This window comes from Zalophus californianus, chromosome 13 (assembly GCF_009762305.2).
Source record: "Zalophus californianus isolate mZalCal1 chromosome 13, mZalCal1.pri.v2, whole genome shotgun sequence".
NCBI lineage: Eukaryota > Metazoa > Chordata > Mammalia > Carnivora > Otariidae > Zalophus > Zalophus californianus.
Genome location: NC_045607.1, coordinates 74,380,655 through 74,400,658, shown reverse-complemented (window position 1 = coordinate 74,400,658; position 20,004 = coordinate 74,380,655). Strand labels below are relative to the sequence as shown.

General features: G+C 44.1%; 1 protein-coding gene across 9 annotated transcripts in view; it reads left to right on the top strand.

The window, feature by feature from the left end:
• The window catches only part of TLE4 (TLE family member 4, transcriptional corepressor), a 142,057-nt gene extending 124,759 nt beyond the window's left edge, over positions 1-17,298 (top strand). For all 9 annotated transcript variants that reach the window (XM_027615227.1, XM_027615226.1, XM_027615229.1 and 6 more), the window contains 6 exons: positions 8,634-8,883; positions 9,888-10,135; positions 12,209-12,356; positions 12,784-12,934; positions 13,285-13,361; positions 15,616-17,298. In XM_027615227.1, coding sequence (XP_027471028.1) covers positions 8,634-8,883; positions 9,888-10,135; positions 12,209-12,356; positions 12,784-12,934; positions 13,285-13,361; positions 15,616-15,723 — 982 coding nt within the window. In that variant the 3' untranslated portion in view covers positions 15,724-17,298. The remainder of the gene's footprint in view (positions 1-8,633; positions 8,884-9,887; positions 10,136-12,208; positions 12,357-12,783; positions 12,935-13,284; positions 13,362-15,615) is intronic.
• The last annotated feature ends 2,706 nt before the right edge of the window (positions 17,299-20,004 follow it).

Below are 20,004 nucleotides of genomic sequence, written 5' to 3'. Positions count from 1 at the left end.
GGTGGGGGGGTGGGGGAGGAACTCCTGGAGCTCAACTTTTTTTTTTTTTTCCTCCGTTGCAAAGAATTTCCATTTTCTCTTCGCACAAGGAAAGAAGTAATGAGGTGGAGTTTTGTATTTTCAATTTAAAATCTTGAGCTTCTAATGTGGAAATGCAAATTACTGAGGCATCTCCAGCAGTCAGGTCTTCTCTACGTCCGTTACTGAATTCTTTTGTTGCCTTGAAAAAAACCGTCTTATGTTCAAACCTGGATGCTCAGAATTTGAGCGTGTTGGGAAAAGACGTGCCAAACTTCAAAGGCTGTGAAAAGAAAGAAGTGTGGTCTTATGCTCAATTGTGTTTGTGGAAAAGGTGGCTTTGCTCATTTGGCTTCTTGTCCAGTGAGCTGGATATTTGGAGCGTCTGCATTCACAGTCCCCTTGAGTTATGAAGGCAAGATGCACACACCAGTTTTTCCAGCCACTTCTTGTACATTCTAATCTCTCACCATATCTCATTCCACATCCTTCATTTCAGTCCAGTGCACCTTTTTATTACTACTTATGCATGGTTCTCTCTGCTCTCTGGCTTCATCTTCCCAGATAAAAAGCCTTGACTACAAAATAACCCACTCTTCCCTTAAAATCCCAGCTTCCTCTCTCCTCCCTTTAGGAAGCATCCCGCAGACCCTCTCTGCCTTATTAGTCACATGTGTATATTTATGCTCTTGGCTCTTTCTGCTGGCATCCTGTCTGTCACCACACATGCTGTACCCACGCTGCTTCTCCAGGCTGGTGCTTCCTCCCCGCCCTCTGCTCCCCACGCTTGACCCTCAGTAGCCTCAAAGTCCCTTCCCCCAGATGCTGCCTCAGGGCATTTGCTCTTACTGGCCCTTCCTGCAGTACTTTTTCTGTGGCTTACTGTCTCACTTCAAAAGTGTCTGCTAAAATGTCACTTGTGCGAGCATTCTTCCCTGCCAGCCCTATCTAAAAGAGCATCCTTCTCTCCCTTCCTCTCCCCATTGTTGTTCTTTTCTACTGCCTGCCTTTTTTGTACTTGGCTGTAGCCGTGATCGGCCTCTCCCTGCTTGAATGTAAGTTCCACGAGAGCAGAACAGAACTCTTCGCTGTTCAGTTATAGAAGTAGCTCCGCTGTCTGGAGTGGTACCTGGTTCATAGTTGGTGCTCACAGTACATACTTTTTAAATCAGTGAGAGGGAGAGAGAGCGCATGCGCGTGCGAGAGAGCATGCAGGTGAGCCAGCCAGTCTCTTTCTTCTCTGATCTTCCACTGCTTATTTATTCACTGCTATACACTCAGGCGCTTAGTTGTCACCGTGTTATTTCCTATGTGTAACTTCTTGGGTAACCTACTTCTGTACAGATCTATGCTAAACTTCCCTGTTGCATCAAACACAATGCTGGCTCCATAGCCAAGTTGCTCCGTAAATATTTGACTGATTAATAAGGGAGGCAAGGCAAATTAGACGTTAAGTTCCCTGAGAATTGAAGGTATAAATATCCGTTACCATAAAATGCTGTGTACTTGTGTGTGTTCTGCAAATAGTTGTTGACTAACTTACAAGTCTTGTTGACCAAGAACCTCTGATGTATTTGAAGGTGAAAGTTTGGTCTCTTTCAGTCAGTGACTAAATAACAAGGTCATAGGATTAATCAAATAACTCAAATACCTATGAATTCCATATGAACCTGTGGGGATAGAGAGCTTTCCTTAGGGAAAAGGTATCATCCCATGTTCGGGTACTGCCTAGTTACCGCTTGGTTAACTAGCTGTTGCACCAGAGCTCTGGTATAACCACTAGAGCAGTGGAGCTGGTGCCTCTCATCTCAGCTACTGCCCAGGGGCCACAAGGGGTGAAGAGAAGTGAAGGAGTGTTAGGTGCCTATAAAGAAGAATGACGGTCTTGGTTTAGCTTTGGGCCAGCTGAACCACTGTCGAGTTAGAGCTGGTCTGATTCAGGAGGCACTTCTGAGCCTTGAGCTGGACTCCCGTCCTTCCCCTAGTCTTGATTCTTAGCATTATAAAATTGTTGAGATCCTTTTGGGAAGATTGATGGGTTTGAGGATGGTTGCAAATTTTCGTTCTGGGAGTGATAGAGCCACATCTCGTGCAGTTGGCAGATGACATTAGGAATCCCAGAGAGAGCACAGTGTGGTCGACAGTGAGTTCCGGAGTGTGACAGATCAAAATTTGAGTTTTTACTCTGCCAGTTGACAACTAGAAGACAGTTTCTTAACTTTGTGAGCTTCAGTTGGCTCATCTGTAAACCAGGGATAGCACCTCCCTGACAAGAGGGCCGTAAGGGTGAGATAAGTTGTTACATGTTTAGTACCGTGTTTGGTGTTTGGGGCTCTTTAGGTAATCGCAGCGTCATTTCCGGCTTAGCTTTGCCCCAGGGCATTCATTATCAGGTTTCAGCTGCTTATGCAAGTGAACTGAACTGCATTTCTGTAGTGGGCAGAAAGGACCCAAGAAAATTTGATTGAGTAAATTAGACTCCAACGTTCCTGTCATTGGTGTGTCTTATACAAGAGGGCGTCAAAACATGTAAATTCACATTCATTTTTGCATATGGGGTAATATATTTTTATTATAGGTTTTTCAGAAATGATTATAACAGTTAGGTGGCTCTTCGGATCTTAAGATACAGAACTGTGAAATGTCATCTTGTGCGTGTTTCGACAGAAACAACTATTTTCTTTTGTGCTAGAACATAAAACATAATAAATCACCTAAAGGCTTCCCCTACCACACACAACAAAGTAAACTGCCTTTCTCCAGAAAGACTTAAAACAGCTGTGTATCTCTGTCCTAATTATTTTTACAGAATGACTTGCTAGATGTTATCAAAAGTTATAATTAAATGCATGTCAACCAACTAATGAATAAAGTAGCATTTATTTAATAATTCACATTGGGGCTTCTTGTCTCTTCGAGTGAATTAGCAAGAGTTCCACTCAATTTGTAATTGGAATGACAACATAGTTTAATTTCAACATAAGCCCAAAATGGACTTTTTCTCTCACCTGTTACTTTAATGAGACATCTATAAATAGTGTAAAACTATTCAATTAAAGCCATAGTACTAATTATATTATGGGACATGGCATATGGATGCAGCCGTGACAGAAGAGCTCAGGTTTGTTGGTTTGGGGCTGCTCACAATTCAGAAATTTTTTCCTGTTGTTCTGTTTGTTTTTATAAGGTAGGATTTTTCAAAATAGGAACAATGCTTAACACACAGCAAGCCCTTAACAGTTATTTTTGCTTGGCTGACCTACTAGTGGGTTCATATGCTACTTAGAACCTGATTTTCTAGCATACTTTATAAAGTACAATGGCCAGATCTTTTATTGTGAATTCAGGTTCTAGTCCCATCTCGTGAGACACTGAAAACTTTGGAGAAAGTGTTGCAAAGTATGAGAAAGATGAGTGCAGTATTATAGAACTGGGCCTTTTAGAGCGGGTAAATGAGGTCAGGGTGGGAAGGCCAAGGACCTTCTTTAAATATGCTGAGTTTTCATCGAAAGATGATGATTCAGATAAAATAGCATCTTCAATGCCCATGTTTTAAATAGAGCGATTTGCAGATGCCTTGATTGTTTGAAGTATAGTTCTGTTACAGAGTCCTAGCTGTTTCTGTTCTACCATCTTCCTTAGAGAGCCATTCTTAGATGTTAGTGCTTTCACCTCCTGCACGCACACGTGCTTGTGTGTGTGTGTGTGTGTGTGTGTTTTGGAAGAGCGCACCCTCTCCCTCCAGCCCTACATTTGTAGCTATTTGCTGGACATCTCAGATATCTTGAGTGTGTATTACTTGCGCTTCAAAGTCATCATATCATGATGCTTCTTCCCCAGACTAGGTCTTCTCCCACATTGCCCATCAGGACTATTGGTATTTTTGTCCTTGTTTCCTAAGCTCAGAAACTCAATAATTATTGGCTCCTTCCTCACATCTCATACGTTAAGTCCTGCAGAATTTTTAGTGTCTTCCTTGACCTAGCCTGGTTCAGGTCCCCCATTACCTTGCATCTCAGTTATTGGAATTGTCTCTTTCTCCTCCTACCCATTGTATTCTTTGTGATCAAATGTATTCTGTCACTTGCCCCAATAGTGTCCTACCTGTTTTCCCTCCAAAAAACCCTGTAGTGAATTCTGTTTGTGGAGTTCTCAGGCTGGCCTTGTAGGCCCTCCCTTTCTACAGCCCTCCATTTTCTAGCAGATAGATAGCAATCTGTGTGTTGGGGGGGTAGCATAAATGTATATATTCCTGATACATTTGATCAGACTGTGCTCAGGCCAGCTCCTCTAACCACTTAACCACAGGGTCGTTACTGAATAAATGAATCCTTGGATCAAAACCAGTCTAGAAATTCCCATCATTGTACCCCATCCTTTTAGAGCTCTTGCTCTCTGCTGTTTCTGCCTCCCTCCCCAGAATTGTTTTTCCATCTTGCTCCCTCTTCGGTGAGATTCCCTCCATTCTGTAAAACCCATCTCTAGGACCATGTCACTATTGAAACATAAGCTTTGTCCTTTCTTTTTGAACCACCATAGAACTTTCTACTTCTCATCTTCCACCTGGTATTGTGACCACTTCTGTGCTTTTCTCATTACACTTCCTAGATTAGAAGCCGCTCGGGGGCAAGGCCAGTGCCTTACCTCATTTTGTGTTCTTAGCATGATGTCTCTATCCAAGTGTGTGGCTAAGAGGCCTTACCGATACATTTAATCTGGTAGAAAAAGAACAGTTCTTCAGGCCTGGGTTTCTGATTTCTAGAAAGGTTGGCTTTCGTTACACATTCCAGTACACCTTGCCAGCTACACATCAAAGTTAGTTGAAATCTGATAAGAATCTTACTATAGAGTTTTATTTTTTCCAGTCCTGAGTATCTTACATGTACTAATAGCAAACAGAGGACCACGTTATAGCCTTAATGCAAGTAGGCTCTTGACGTTCTTTTAAAGGGAGTTCCAGGAACATAGTAGGTGCTCACAGAGTGGTTGTGGTTGAGTTGAAGAATGTCCATATCAAAAACCTCGAAAGAAATTGTGTGTCTGGTTTCTTAACTATTTAAATTCTCAGTGCTCTTGAAAAACCACTTAGTGATACTAGAGAGGAGAGGAGGGATGGCTTTTCACGTAAATTATCATTAAGAATGTGTAACACCATCTAAACTTGGAATAACCTTCCTCTCCCTTCCTTTAAGATTTAGTCCTCATGACCTCTTTAATTGCCAGATCAATTAGCCTTTTCCTCCATTGTCATCCCTCAGAGTCTCAGCCTTTCTCTGCGGGCGCTGCTGCCTTCCCCTCCTTGCCTCTTGGCACTTGGCTCTCTCCCATGGGGACCCCTCCACCTGCAGCCCTCTGAGGGGGCGCCCCTTCGTTTGTTTCATACCCTGAAATCCTCAGGGCCAGTGAGGGGTGATGAAGGCTGTATCATCCCCTGCCCACCGCCACCAGTCTTTTCTAGAACTGAACTCCTCGATCTTTTTGTGAAAACTCTGCCCTTTCAGGCTTGTGTCATTGGATTCTACCCATCCTTACACCTTGTTGGGGGTTTAAATAACCGTTTATTAAAGACTTGACAGTTGGCTTAGGGTCTGCCTCCCCTCAGGGCCTGCCATCATTCCGGGTGACTCTGGTGTTCACAAGGTCAGCACCCAGTAATCTCGTCTTGGGGCTTGGACCACGTCGACTGGAGCTGTCCTTGCCTTCAGTTACCTCCTCACAGGCTCACAAGGAAGGTCTCGTCCCCGCCCCTCAGTGTGTCACTTCCAGAATCCAGATGTCCCATCCAGCGCAGCCTTCTCTCCTTCTCTCCTTCCACCCAGCCAGAGGGAGCTTTTGAATTGCATGTCTGTTCCCAGCTGTCTCACTGTCTCCCAGGCCCAGCCACTGGCTTCTCCCCTCGTTTACTGCACAGACCTCCTGTTCAGTGGTCCTTTTCCTGCTCTGCCACCTAGAACCCATTCTTCACCCCGCGGCTGGAAGGGCACCTGGAGAATTAACTGCGTGCTGTCCTTCCCTGCCCAGAAGACCCGGTGACCTCCCATTCCCCCCGGGGTGGTCTCCGCATTCCTCATCACCGCCCGCCAGGCCCTTTTTCCTGCTGCCCTCTGTCTGCAGGCTGCCCCTCTCCGCTGAGCGCGCACTGCCGTTCTCTCTTGGTTCTGCTCTAGGGACTCTGCTTTGTTCCTCTACCTGGCACATTCCACATTACTCCCTCGATGTGTGCAGGGCCTGCATCCTTTCTCCTTGGTTCCGCTCATACAGTGCCTAGACCTGGGCACCGTGTGTGTGTGTGTGTGTGTGTGTGCGCGCCTCGGCATCTCATGGGGATCTGAGGTTACTTATTTTTATGCTTATATATGGAATCTGCTTTCCCTTCTAGATGTTGGCCCTGGAGGATAGGGGCTTTGTCTACTTTGTTCGCCCCTGATTACCCAGCACCTAATAGTACCTGGTTCATATTAGGCACTTAATAAATAGTTTCTGACTAAATGGGTACTAAGCATTTGGTCTCACTCTGGCCTTCATATTTGCCATACCCCTCCGCTTCACACCATCTTCATCTTTATATCGAAGCCCCATTGCCTCACTCTGTCAAATCTCACAGTACCAGGCATGTCCACTGTTCATTGCATTGACCGTCTGACATTTTTGTATTTATTTATGTGAATATCTCCCTAGTGAATCCACCCCTCTTACCCACCTGCCGCCTACTCCCACAGGCTGTAACTTCAGGAGAACCAGGGATATGGGTTTTTTCTTTCTGTTGTAACCCCAGTTCTGCTGGTACGGTGCTTGGCACACGGGGGTACCCAAGAACTACGTGTTTAATGGTTGAATCTCTTAATAAGTGGTCAGGTGGTTGACTGTTTTTCCCCATCCCTGCACTTGATCGTCTCTCTCGATTGTCCGTGTCTGACTGCTCTTGCTGGAGGAGGTTCCTTAGATGTTAGCGGTCCCCTAGATCCTGCATCTAGTCTGCTCACTGCATAATCTGCTACAGCATTATTGTTTCTGCTCCCTTAGCTTCCACTGTCACTTCTTAGTCGATAAGCATACATTGTCTTTCTTACCTACCCTCTCGCCTGAATCACAGCACTCAGCCTCCTGTTCAGTTGTTGGGATTCCCGACTGCCCTCAAATTGAAGAAAACCAAACCATTTAGCTTCTCACATGCGTACCTTGTGGTCGCATGTCCCCATCACTTCACTCATGTGTCGTGGTCCACCTGAGTCACCTGGGTCCCGAGCCTTAGAGCCCTCCTCCGCACCTCTCTCCCCGGTCACATGTCCAGTGTGTCTCCAAGTCCTGTTGATTGGACCGAGGAAATGTCTTCTGCCTCTTGTCTCCCCAGCTTCCACCTCCTTCCCCCTCAGCCATCCGGCATACTACGTTTCTGCTGCAGGCCGGGTCCATGCCTCTCTCTGTTGTTGACGGAGAAAGAAAAAGCCCTCCACTGCCTGCCACCACATCTTCCCCAGCCACATACTTGCTTCAACCCCTCCTGGGGACAGTCGGGGTGATGAGGGCCCCTCAGTAATGGGCTGAATTTTGATGAATGTGGCTAGCCTGTAGCTTTTTGCATTAAGGAACCATAAACTATTTTGATTCTAAAACTTCCCTGATAGGTCCAAGCTCCAACCCTTTGTGTACCCACAGATGCTTTCCCTTGGTATATCTTTCTTAAACTTCTTCCTATAAACAGAGCACATTCCAAAGCTTCATGCCAACGCAGAATGACATAATTTCCGAAATGGGCTATTGCCCATGATACAAGACAGGCCCAGGTCCCTCCCCCCACCCCTGCATCACATAGCCTCACTGATGTGCCCTTCCTTATTTCAGCACCCTAAGAATAGAGATCTCTTGAGGGAGATGTTCGAACTGAAGTTGTATTTTAGAACCAAATGTCTTCATAAGTGTAGAGCTTTCCCTGGAGATGAACTGGAGTTGGAGCCGATGATAGGCACTCACAGGTGGGCCTTTGGGGTAGTCCCACAGGATGCCTTTACAGGTCCTAATTTCATTGGGAATTACTTGAATTAGTGATTGTCAAGTCTCTGATAGGACTTATTCTGGTGTGTGTGCGGGGGTCACAGCTGTCATTTCACCATGTAGGCCTAGAGACTCTTAACTCTTTAAAGCTTGATCATTTTGACTCATTGATCTCCATTAGTAAATCACTTGACTGGGGTGAATTCATATACAGGCAGAAATCTCATCACAGGCTTCTGAGTCACCCAGAGTAGAAAACAGAGCAAGTTTGCAGAGTGCCCTGAAGGAGTAGGTACTATACTAGACGTTGGATATCTTACGTAATTCTCTGTGAAATAGAGGTAGCCTTCTCTCCCTTTTAAAGATGAGAACTGGGGTTCAGAGAGGCACAGTAACTACTTATGTCTCACAGTGGTTAGTGAAGAGTCGACCTGACATTTGATTGTAGATCTAGTTCTAGACTCTGAAAATTATGTTCTTTCTACTGTACCAGGTAAATTTGACTTATTTGCAAATCATAAGAGCACTGAAAATGTTTTCTTTTTCATTTCCTTACACTGATCAGTTAACTAACATTTTTTACCTTCCCCTCTTCCTATTTTTTCTCCTCCCCACTACCTTAGAGCGTACTCCTTCCACGTTACTGCAGACGGTCAGATGCAGCCTGTCCCTTTCCCCCCCGACGCCCTCATCGGACCCGGAATCCCCCGACATGCGCGCCAGATCAACACCCTGAACCACGGGGAGGTGGTGTGCGCCGTGACCATCAGCAACCCCACGAGACACGTGTACACGGGCGGGAAGGGCTGCGTCAAGGTCTGGGACATCAGCCACCCCGGCAACAAGAGCCCCGTCTCTCAGCTCGACTGTCTGGTGAGTGAACCTGGAGGAACAGGGCTTACACCTTCATTCAGAAAATGGGATGGGATAGTGAGAGACTTGGTTGGACAAGCAACATGCGGAATTAATCCCAAGTGGGTAGTTGTCTTCGGTGGTTTGTGGCCCTTCACGTGGAGACTTAGATCGCTGATGAGGAGGCATGTCTTTCAGTTCCTCAGGCAGAGTTATCCCGTTCTTGATGCACGTGCCCCAGTGCAGCTTTCCTGAACCATGCCCAGTGCGTGGGCCCAGGCTCGCTACCTGTTTTCCTGTCTGATAAAGGAGCGTAAGAAAAGTAAAAGCCCAGGAGGGTTTCTGTGAGAGTGCACCTGACTCTCAGTCTGTCACATGGTGAGACCAGGGCAGACCCTAGACTATCCCTTTGGCTGTGTCTTGGGCATTTGTCCTTACGTCACTTACAGAACATTCAGGTGGACGTTCTTCCTTAGACCAGCAGTGGAATTTTTGCTGCTGCACGATATTAGGTCAGTGTAACATGATGTACCCACCTTGCCCAGATCCAGGACCTTTCTTCCCGCCCCATCCCTTAATACTCCTTGACCAAGTTTTGCCTCCAGTTGATGCTGCTTGAGCAGCTGCCACTGCCCAGGACTGTGCGTGCTCCTGTGTTGGTGTGTGTGCATGCGTGTGTGTGTGCGTGCGTGTGTGTGTGTGTGTGTGTGTGTGCGCGCGCGCGCGCACGCAAATGAGTCAGGCAGCCGGGTGATGTTGGTGGTGGTGGTGGGAGTTGGGTCTAGATCTTTGCATTTTCATGCTAATTAAGATTAAATATCTCAGCACTAAATTTGTAGATCAAGTTTAAGTACTTCCCTAATTTCATGTAATTTTCTAGCATTAATCCACTTTATCATTGTCATAAGTAAAAATGGCTCATTAAAACCAGGAGGGAACACAATACTTTTATGGATTTCTGCTCTCATGTTAATGCTGTTTTCCTTTCCTCATGAGTGATCTTTTGATGGTTTTTGTCTCTACAGAACAGGGATAACTACATCCGTTCCTGCCGATTGCTCCCTGACGGTCGCACCCTCATCGTGGGAGGGGAGGCCAGTACTCTGTCCATCTGGGACCTGGCGGCTCCGACCCCGCGCATCAAGGCAGAGCTGACGTCCTCGGCCCCCGCGTGCTATGCCCTGGCCATCAGCCCCGACTCGAAGGTCTGCTTCTCGTGCTGCAGTGATGGTAACATCGCCGTCTGGGACCTGCACAACCAGACGCTGGTGAGGTGGGTCAGCAAGATCCCTGCCCAGAGCATGCGGGGGAGCCGATTTACCGCTCTTGTGCCAAAGAGCTGTGTGTGTCTAAAATGGTGAAATAGAATTCTCCTACTAAGAAGTGTTAGGGACAGTCTCCTTTTAAAGATGCTAGAAACAAATTACTAACGTAAAATCTTTCTGCACCTTTGAACTTAGCAAATGGGTTGTTTTCTTTCTTTGCTTTTTTTGGACATTATCCTAAGCATCATCAGTTTAGGTTTTTAAAAAAATGAGGTCATTTTTACATAATTAATGTACATCATGTTCTCATGACCTCATGAGCTCGTTAGACGTCCGTAATTTGCCATCTGTGCTTGCTAACTAACCGTCATTGTCGGTAGACACTCACCGAGAAGATTCACAGCACAGGGCACTGTCTTCCATGCCACATGTATCCCACACATGTCTTCCTTCAGCAGATCATCACTGAACCCCTGCCACAGGCCCAGGCCTTGTGCTTCTCTCTGAAATGGTCTAGATGGTCTAGATTATCTGTAATCCCACCATTAAGGATGGGTCAATGCACTGAGATGTCTGTTTAGAAGTGCAATTGTATGGGATCGGTGTTGATAGGTAACGCCCTGAAACAAGTCTCCTGATGTCAGCACCCGAGAGAGCAGGGAGCAGGAGGGATGATCTGCTGAAGGGTGCGAGAAGGTTGTAATCAAATCTAGCCGCAAGTCAAGGGGAGTATGTGAGAAGAGGCCTCTGCTGGCCGTCTGTCAGGTATTTTGCAGGACTGAGCTCTCTGTATACAGATTCCAAAAACAAAGGGGTCATCATTTGTTTCATCTTGGGTAAGGTCCTTACAAGGAACTGCTTCTAATCTCTTCTCTTCCCAGTGTCTTTTGTACATTCTCCCAGCTCCTGGGGCAGCTGAGGCACACTGAATTTCCTTCCATGTGCCTTACGTGAGGGCATGGCCTGTTCGGTGTCTTGCACAGCCTGCTACATTTGCATTGTTGCGCAGTGGCAAAATTTGCCCTGCTGCTCCCGTGCCCATCCCCAAAGCTTTTGTTAGAAGGGAGAATATAATATGCCTTACAGCCTTTTAAATCCTTTCCTTTGTATTACAGTGATAAAAGAGGTCTTAGATGTATTTTTGATTAGTTCACATACATACAGCTGTGTGTTTTCTTTTGTTTATTTCAGTTGGAGATTTTTTTTTTTCCGTTGGTTATCAGTCGTTTTTTGGTATGAGAGAATACTTCCTAAGTGTTCAAAAATAAAAAGTGCAGGAAGTTCAACATCTCAATTAAACCTGAATCTCTCTAAGTATATGCTTTGTTATTTGAATAATTAGAAAACATAGTAAACCCAAGTGAAATCTATAAATAAGACCTGCAATGAAACTGATCCCTGAGGAGTTCTAAATTTTTTTTTTATTGAAGTACAATTAACATTCAGTGTTATATTAGTTTGGGGTGTGCAAAATGATGATTCAGCAGTTCTGTGCATGACTCAGTGCTCATCACGATAAGTGTACTCTAAATCCCCTTCACCTGTTTCACCCATCGCCCCACCCACCTCCCCTCTGGTAACCATCAGTTTGTTCTCTGTATGAGTCTCTTTGTCTCTTTCTTTTCTTCGTTTATTTGTTTTGTTTCTTAAATTCCTACAGATGAGTGAAATCATATGGCATTTATCTTTCTTTGACTTATTTCGATTAGCATATACTCTGTACCCCTCCGTGTTGTTGCAAACAAGGACTCATTCTTTTTTATGGCTGAATGATACTCCCTTGTATATGTACACCGCATCTTCTTTACCCATTTCTTGATGGACACTTGGGCTGGTTCCATGTCTTGGCTCTTGTACATAATGCTGCCAAAAACACAGGGTAGCGTACATCTTTTCGAATTAGTGTATTCGTTTTCTTTGGGTGAATATCAGTCATGGACTCACTGGATCATACGGTAATTCAACTTTTAATTGTTTGAAGACCTCCACAGTTTTCCACAGTGGCTAACCAACGACCTCGGAATTGAGTTCACATAAAAACTAACTTTTCAAAGGTTTGCCCTCCATTTTGACATTTTCAGGCAATTCCAGGGCCACACAGACGGGGCCAGCTGTATTGACATTTCTAACGATGGCACCAAGCTGTGGACGGGCGGCCTGGACAACACGGTCAGGTCCTGGGACCTGCGCGAGGGGCGGCAGCTGCAGCAGCATGACTTTACCTCCCAGGTACGGGCTTGGGCCCGGGACGCTTCGGAAGACACGGGTTCGTGACACACATGACAGACGTTACCATGTGACAAAGTCACTTTTGACTCTAGGTTAGATAACTGGACATTGTATTGTTTTCTGTCAAAACACAGTAATGTGTATTAAAGGATTAAAAAAATTATCATAAGCTTTTAGCAGCTTTTTCCTTCAAAGACCATTACTCTGTATTCTTTGAATTTTACGTAAGTGACTAGTTAAATGATACTGTGCAGATGTATCGCATTACTTTGGCATCACCCATTTGGCTGTGATTTCTTCTTGTACAGTTCAAATCATCCAGACTTCCTTCACAATTTCAATAGTATCCCCAGAAGAAGTAGTACCTCCCGGGGAGAGGCAGTGTATCTTCCGTAGGCACCCTCACTCTGAGCTGTTTTAATCGTAGATCTTTTCTTTGGGCTACTGCCCAACCGGAGAGTGGCTGGCCGTGGGGATGGAGAACAGTAACGTGGAAGTGCTACACGTCACCAAGCCGGACAAATACCAGCTGCATCTCCACGAGAGCTGCGTCCTGTCACTCAAGTTTGCCCATTGCGGTAAGCCGTCGCCCCCCCCCCCCCCATCCATTTCCTGTCCGTGAGACTCGCTCCCTCTGCCCTCCTGCACATGCGTCTGCGCACCGCTCCTGTGGTTTAGTAGCGTGTGCCTCTTGGAAATTACATTAGTTCCTGCTTCGCTAATGCCGTGTGCCAGTCCACTTATCCTTGTTGTAAGGATAAATGACTCACTAAATCTAGGACAGGGAGCTTTATGTTTCCAGCAAAAAGAAACTTCTGTTGCAAATTAGAACAGCCTTCTGTGAATACTTTGGTGCTCTATAAAGCAAATCTCCAGTGTCTGACAAAGTACCACGAACAAAACCTTTTTTCACACTCTCTTTCTGTAGGCAAATGGTTTGTAAGCACTGGAAAGGACAACCTTCTGAATGCCTGGAGAACACCTTATGGGGCCAGTATATTCCAGGTAACACTTACCTTGTTCAACTCCCACTTACTGCACGCTCCCTGCATGGCGGTGGTTTACCCAAACTCTCTCTGTGCATTGTCAGGTTAATAAGGCTCCTAAGTGTCCTAGGAGGTAGGGCAAGAGAAGAATACCTTGCCTGAGAGAGGCTGATGTCACAGCCACATGCCGTGGAGCTGGGGGTGGTCTCCTTTTCGAGCCCAGAGCCAAAGACACTGCCCATTGCATTAACCAGCTCTCCGTGCCTTGGTCCCGTTTATACACTAGAGTAGAGTTTTTATACGTCCTCTGTGATATGTGTGTGTGTGTGTGTGTGTGTGTGTGTGTGTGTGTGTGTGTGTGTGTGTGTGTGTGTGTATGTGTTATGTCTTTAAAATGCTTCTATTTAAAAAGTTTGAGCGTTTTGCTTAAATACTCTTAATTAGTATTGTTATGTCTTTGATTTTTCTTTCCAAAGAAGTGTTATGGAAAAGTTTAGCAAATCTTGATTAATTTCAGAAATGTTTATTCTTATTGACTCAGTGGTACTTGTGCAGTGTGTCAAATTACTTGTAGGAGGACCAAATGGTAGACATGATCAATGTGTGCACACACACAGTCTCTCTGCTCTCTGGCTGGTATGTGGTTAAAGAACACTCCTCTTTTTTAACCTACACTTCGGATGTTATTTTTTTAGGTGTGTTTTGTGTGTGTGTGTTTGAGGAATAACAACAGATTTGCAGTTTTCTTGACTGAGTAGTAATATGTCATCATAGAGTAGATCAATGCATTTGAATCCAAAAATACATATATTGAGTGAAAATACTGTGCAAGATAATCAATAGGACAAAAATAGTTGATTCTTGGCTGTCATGAAGTTTGTAATTGAATACAATATATGTTCTTGGTATTATGGGTCACAACCTTTCTGGTGGTTCCAACCAGGACTAACAAAAAAGAAATATAAAATCTTAGAGTGGATCTTTTATAGTAAGTGTAAGTGTTGTATCTTCTGTGTATACTGGGTTATGAGGTAAAATGGATTAATGACAGGTTACAGTCAAAAAAGTTTGAGAAACACTGGTAGTGGGTTAGCATCTGCATGTCAGGCATTAATTTTTTAAATGTTCAGAGTTCTGGTGGGAGGGATGGGGTGGCGGGGTGGTAGACATGGGGGAGGGTATGTGCTATGGTGAGCTCTGTGAATTGTGCAAGACTGTTGAATCACAGATCTGTACTTCTGAAACAAATAATGCAATATATGTTAAAAAAAAAAAAAAAGATAGCAGGAGGGGAAGAATGAAGGGGAGTAAGTCGGAGGGGGAGACGAACCATGAGAGACGATGGACTCTGAAAAACAAACTGAGGGTTCTAGAGGGGAGGGAGGTGGGGGGATGGGTTAGCCTGGTGACGGGTATTAAAGAGGGCACGTTCTGCGTGGAGCACTGGGTGTTATGCACAAACAATGAATCATGGAACACTACATCAGAAACTAATGATGTAATGTATGGTGATTAACATAACAATAAAAAATTAAAAAAAAAAATAAATGTTCCGAGTTCTGGTTAAAATCCTGCAGCGTTAGTTTGTTTAGTACAGTTCAGTTAAAAGTTGACATTGAACCCCTTGTAGTTGATGTAGTTGAACATGGTATCCAGGACTCTTAAGTATGGAACATTTCTCTGTCGAACTCCTCCCCGTTTGGAGATCTGCATTCTTTCTTCACACAGGCTTTCTATTAGAAATACTTTTACATGCCCAATTTCAAAAAATGTAGTGTTTTCCATGCCATTTTCCACTTGAACTCTAAGGCAACTTGCTGAGGTGGCAGGCAGGTAGAGGTCTTTACCTGTTCATAAGGTGGGAGGCTCGCCCAGGTTAAGTGACGTGTCTGGTGTTCTGCAGCTCGACCTCCATCCCAGCCGTGTCACTGAGGCGGAGGACGGTTCATGCTAAGAACACTGTGCTCTTCCCTGTCTGGAGAAGAGGATTAGAAACCAGGCCTTGCTTCTTGAGAGCACAGGTGTTTGTCTAGCTGGCTTGCCTGCCACCTGGTGTCCCGAGTGCAGGAGCCTGTAGCCCAGCGCCGGGAGGGGTCCCTGGCAGTGTTCTGGGCCGCCCCCGTGTTAAGCGAGTGCCGGGACTGTCTTGCCTGGCTGGCTGCTTCTGTTTGCATAACGGGACACGTTCGCGCTTGTCTTTGCTCTGTGTCTTCCAGCCCCGCCTCATGGGTTTTTCTTTGAATAGTTAACATTTGTGTTTGTTTCTTTCCTAGTCCAAAGAATCCTCATCGGTGCTTAGCTGTGACATCTCTGTGGATGACAAATACATTGTCACTGGCTCTGGGGATAAGAAGGCCACGGTTTATGAAGTTATTTATTAAGGACAAATCTTCATGCAGACTGGACCCCTTCTCCTTGTAGCACTTTGTTCTATCATCCTCTTGCCCTGCATCTAAAACCAAGGATTTCAAATACTCATTGCAGTTGTGGAGTTTAACCCCGTCTCTCACCCCCACTTCCTCCTTGCTATTGAATTGTGAATACTCATTAAGAACCTGTGATACCAAATCTTCAGCTCTCTACTTGGAAGAACATGGAATAACCATACTTAACAGTGACGGAATCTTTAATTATGTATTATATCTGTAATATATTTATTTTGTTTAAAGAAGGCTTTCTAACTTTGACTGAATAAAGCTGTCTGCTCCTGCATTGTTAATGAAGATGCATTGTATTTGATACCCCTCCCCCCCTTTTTTTGCAAAGGAGGGGAAAGGAAGGTTTAAAATAATTGGTGAAAAATGTCACTAAATGTAGACTAAGGACTGTATAGAGATGTGAAATGTATAATTACATATGGAAGCAATATGTTGCTGTGTTGTTAGATTTTTTTTGTTTCTGTTTTCTACTTATTTTATATGTTTGGAAATTTGAACAATTAGAACATGACAGGCCACGTCGTATTCATTTGAGTCTATTTGGACAACTTTAACCAATATATCTATAGCTTTAGATTCTATTTGATAAAAGTCATTGGACTTTTTTCTTTTTTTTCTTTTTTGACTTGTTGACAAGTGTCTTTGTAATAAGTTTTTAATTCCTTTTTTTTTATTGTATTATAGACAGATGAACAAATTAAATTTGGCCTAAAGAGAGAACTTAATCCCTTCTGGATATTTTTGCCACGTTTCTTTGCAAAGGGAGATGTATACCTTTGGGCAGTTTTGTCATTACGAGAAAGTATGGGCTATTTTTTGGCATGTTCTTTGGGAACTGCACAGATTCAGGGGAGGAGTCCTCCTTCTGTGCAAGTCAAGCCTTTTACAAAATAAGGACAGCAGAGGAGATTTGCAAGGACCTCCCTCTGAAAACCAGAAAGAATGGACTCTCACCTGAGATGAGGACTTGCTTTCTTTACCTCCGGTTCTTTCCCTGTCTTAGTTGGACGTCCCTGAAGTGGACACAGGCTGTGCCATTGTGCCATAAACATTGTGTTATCTTTTATGTTGTTGTTGTTGCTGTTCAACTATGATATGTGACTCCTTTTTTTATTATTTTTTTGTTTGAATGCTTTAAAAATCTTTTAAGTCTGTGGATCTGCTGATGTACAGTGCCTTTGCTGCTATGGATCAAAATCAAGAGAACTGTGTAGATAAACTTTATTGTATAAGTAGAAAATTACTTAATTTCATACTAGAAATGGATGGATGCTGCAAGTTGAAATGGACTGTCCATTGACGTTCCTAATGTGGTAGCAGAAAAAAAAAACGGTGTCTTAAGTGCTTAGTGTTTGATGTCATTAACAGTTTCGTAAAACTCTACAGTGTAGAAAGATTTTGATACTAAACTGTGCATTGTACATAGTTCTAATGCATTGTATTGACCACCAGTACTTCTATAATGGTAGATTGTTTGTGCATTCAGACTTTTAAGCATTAAACATAAATAACTTCTAGAATGCTTATTTCTAATTCTTTGTTTGGCTGGCTTTCGTTTATTTTTGGTCTTTGACTATGCCACTCCCATATACTAAAAATTACTAGTTTCATTCAAGGGAGACTGGTGTTAAAGTCACGTGGGCTTTATTATTATTGCCTTTTCTAGTTTTGTTTTTACTTTTACTTGACAAGAACTAGAAGGGAGAGCAGATGGAGGTTATCAAGGACAGGTTGCTAGCAAATATTTATCCAGTGCCTCTTTGGTTTGTAAAAATCCTGTCTGTCAAAAAGTCACGTTACTCATGTGCTTTAGAGCTGCACTGTTCAATGTGGTTGCGCTAGCCATTTGTGGCTATTTAAATTTAACTCTACTGAAATTAGTTTTTTTTTTTTTTTTAAGTTTATTAGTCACAGTAACTGCATTTCAAATATTCAGTAGCTGCATATGGCTAATGGCTATCATACTGGACTACTCAAATTTATAGAACACATCCAGCATCACAGAAAGTTCCATGGGACCAGCGCTGCTTTAGAATTAGCCCACACATACCGTTTCTAGCCATTTGGGTTTGGGAAACACGTCGAGTGTAATACACTGGAGTCGTTGAAAGCCTGAAGCCCATTGGTCTGCTGGTGCGGTGTGTGAAGATTGAGCCATAAGAAGGTGCTTAAAGGATTCTGAATTCCCGAGACTCGAAAATCTGTCCTTTTTAAGGGATCCACTGGGTAGAAAGAAGGCTGGGGTTGGGGGCCGTGGTCTGGAGTGTGTGCTCAGTGATCAGCTGTAAGAGATACTGACTCTTCAGGTTCCCAATTTCAGCAGTGTGCACCAGTGGGGTTGGAAGCAGCACTTCAGATGTGAGTACTGTGAATGCTACTACTCCAGACGATAACATTTTAAAGGATTCTTAACTCAATATCTGTGCATCCTTACTAAAATGTCTTTAAAAATATAGAGATTTGGAGTAAAAATATCGTTTTGGTACAAAGAATATGACACCTGTACCGTGTTTACACCTCTAGAAGGAGAGCGTGCCTGCCTTAAGGAGGTAGAATTCCCTTTTGGTCCCTGGCGGTCAAGTCTCTTTAGGGAGATCCAACATTGGCCATTGAGATGAATGCGTATATAGACCTAGCTTTCTTAAATTAATGGGCATCAATTTCCTCTCATTGCTGAGGTTTTATCAGATTAGATTTTTATGTCTTTGATATAAATCTCAGACCTAGATCGATCTACACAGAATTCTTGATGTTGTAATTATAACTTGGTTTACCATAGTTTTTGCTCCAAGTATGGTCTCTCAGAGTCTAAAGAACAACAAAGGAATCACCCGAGAGCAGAGACAACTTGGTTCCAGTCAAAGAACAGTGGTGTAGGATTGGAAGACAGACTCACATAGAATTACCAAGAAATAGAAACTTAGATTGAAGAAGCCATCAAGACTTTCCTAAGATTGGCAGATAAAATGTAGAATGAGAAACTCCAAGATCTTTAAAGTTTTTACAGACACACCCTCCCTCGGGCCACTACTTAGCAGGGTGGTTTCATGTCCAGTGAGCTACCAGAGGTCCAGCCTTGTCCTGGAGGGTGTAGGCTGAAACTGCAACCCTGTAACACCTGCAGAGAGTAGGAATTACGCAGCCATGAGATACGGAGAAACTCCGTTTTAAACCATCTCATGTAGCCACGAAATTCTGGAATCTTACAGCCAAAAGCATGGGAGATGGATGCTCCCCCCCAGTTAGGAGGCAGCGTTCTGGACTGAGAAGTAGTGCACACGTGAGCCGCGAGACCATCAGTGATACCCTCAACTATCAATTGGGCTCTTTGCATCCTCAATCTGGATGATCTCAGCAGAGCTGTATAACCTGGAAACAAAAAGCCCGACTAGAGTATTTGTCATTCAGGATTTTTGGCAGTTGTAAGGAAATTTGTACTGGGATTCCTTGCCCAGCATCAAGAAATTACAAAGTTATAAAGATGTTGGTACAAAAAAAAAAAAAAAGGCCTTGATGTTCTTGGAGGCTCACGTGCGTAGCTATCCAGCTCCCAGACCTGCAGAGTGGCATTCAGCAATGGGCCCTGGGTCCTGCAGTCCCTCAGCAGTAGATGCGGTGCCTCAACCATCCTGTTCTTCTGATCTATTTATTTGCCTGTCAATTACAAATTTGATTCAGGGCTGACAATGGAAATGGCTCCGTTGTGGTAACCCGAGCACATCAGGAAAAACCTCTGGTGTATCACACTTTTTAACAACAATGCTACCATATGGTAGGAACTCTCATTCATTATTAGCTGCTATCAACATCTTATTGTAGTTTTTGTTTGGGTTTTTGGCAGCAAGTGACAGAATCTTTGGGGTCCCAGATAGGAATTAGTGAGGGAATTGGTCTCTGGTTCACCTCTACCCAGGGAAGGAAATTCTCTGCTGGGATCTTAGGTGTTTGGCCTGTAGGGAAGGAGAATTCCTGCGGGGCTGCCTTTAGTCCAAAAGAAAATCAAGAGTACAAGTGTTTTCACAAAAAATTGTCCTGTTTGGTCTCATAGCAGTATAGACAGACTGGGTGCCAGAATACTGAATTTACACAAAAGTGCACAGGGGATCAGAGAAGAAAATCAATTACCCAAATCCCTTATCTCCCAAGGACAAGCTGACCTGAGCCCCAAGGCTCCAGACTCGGGGGTTGGAATTTTGTACCAATGCCCAGCAGGGCAGATGTGGG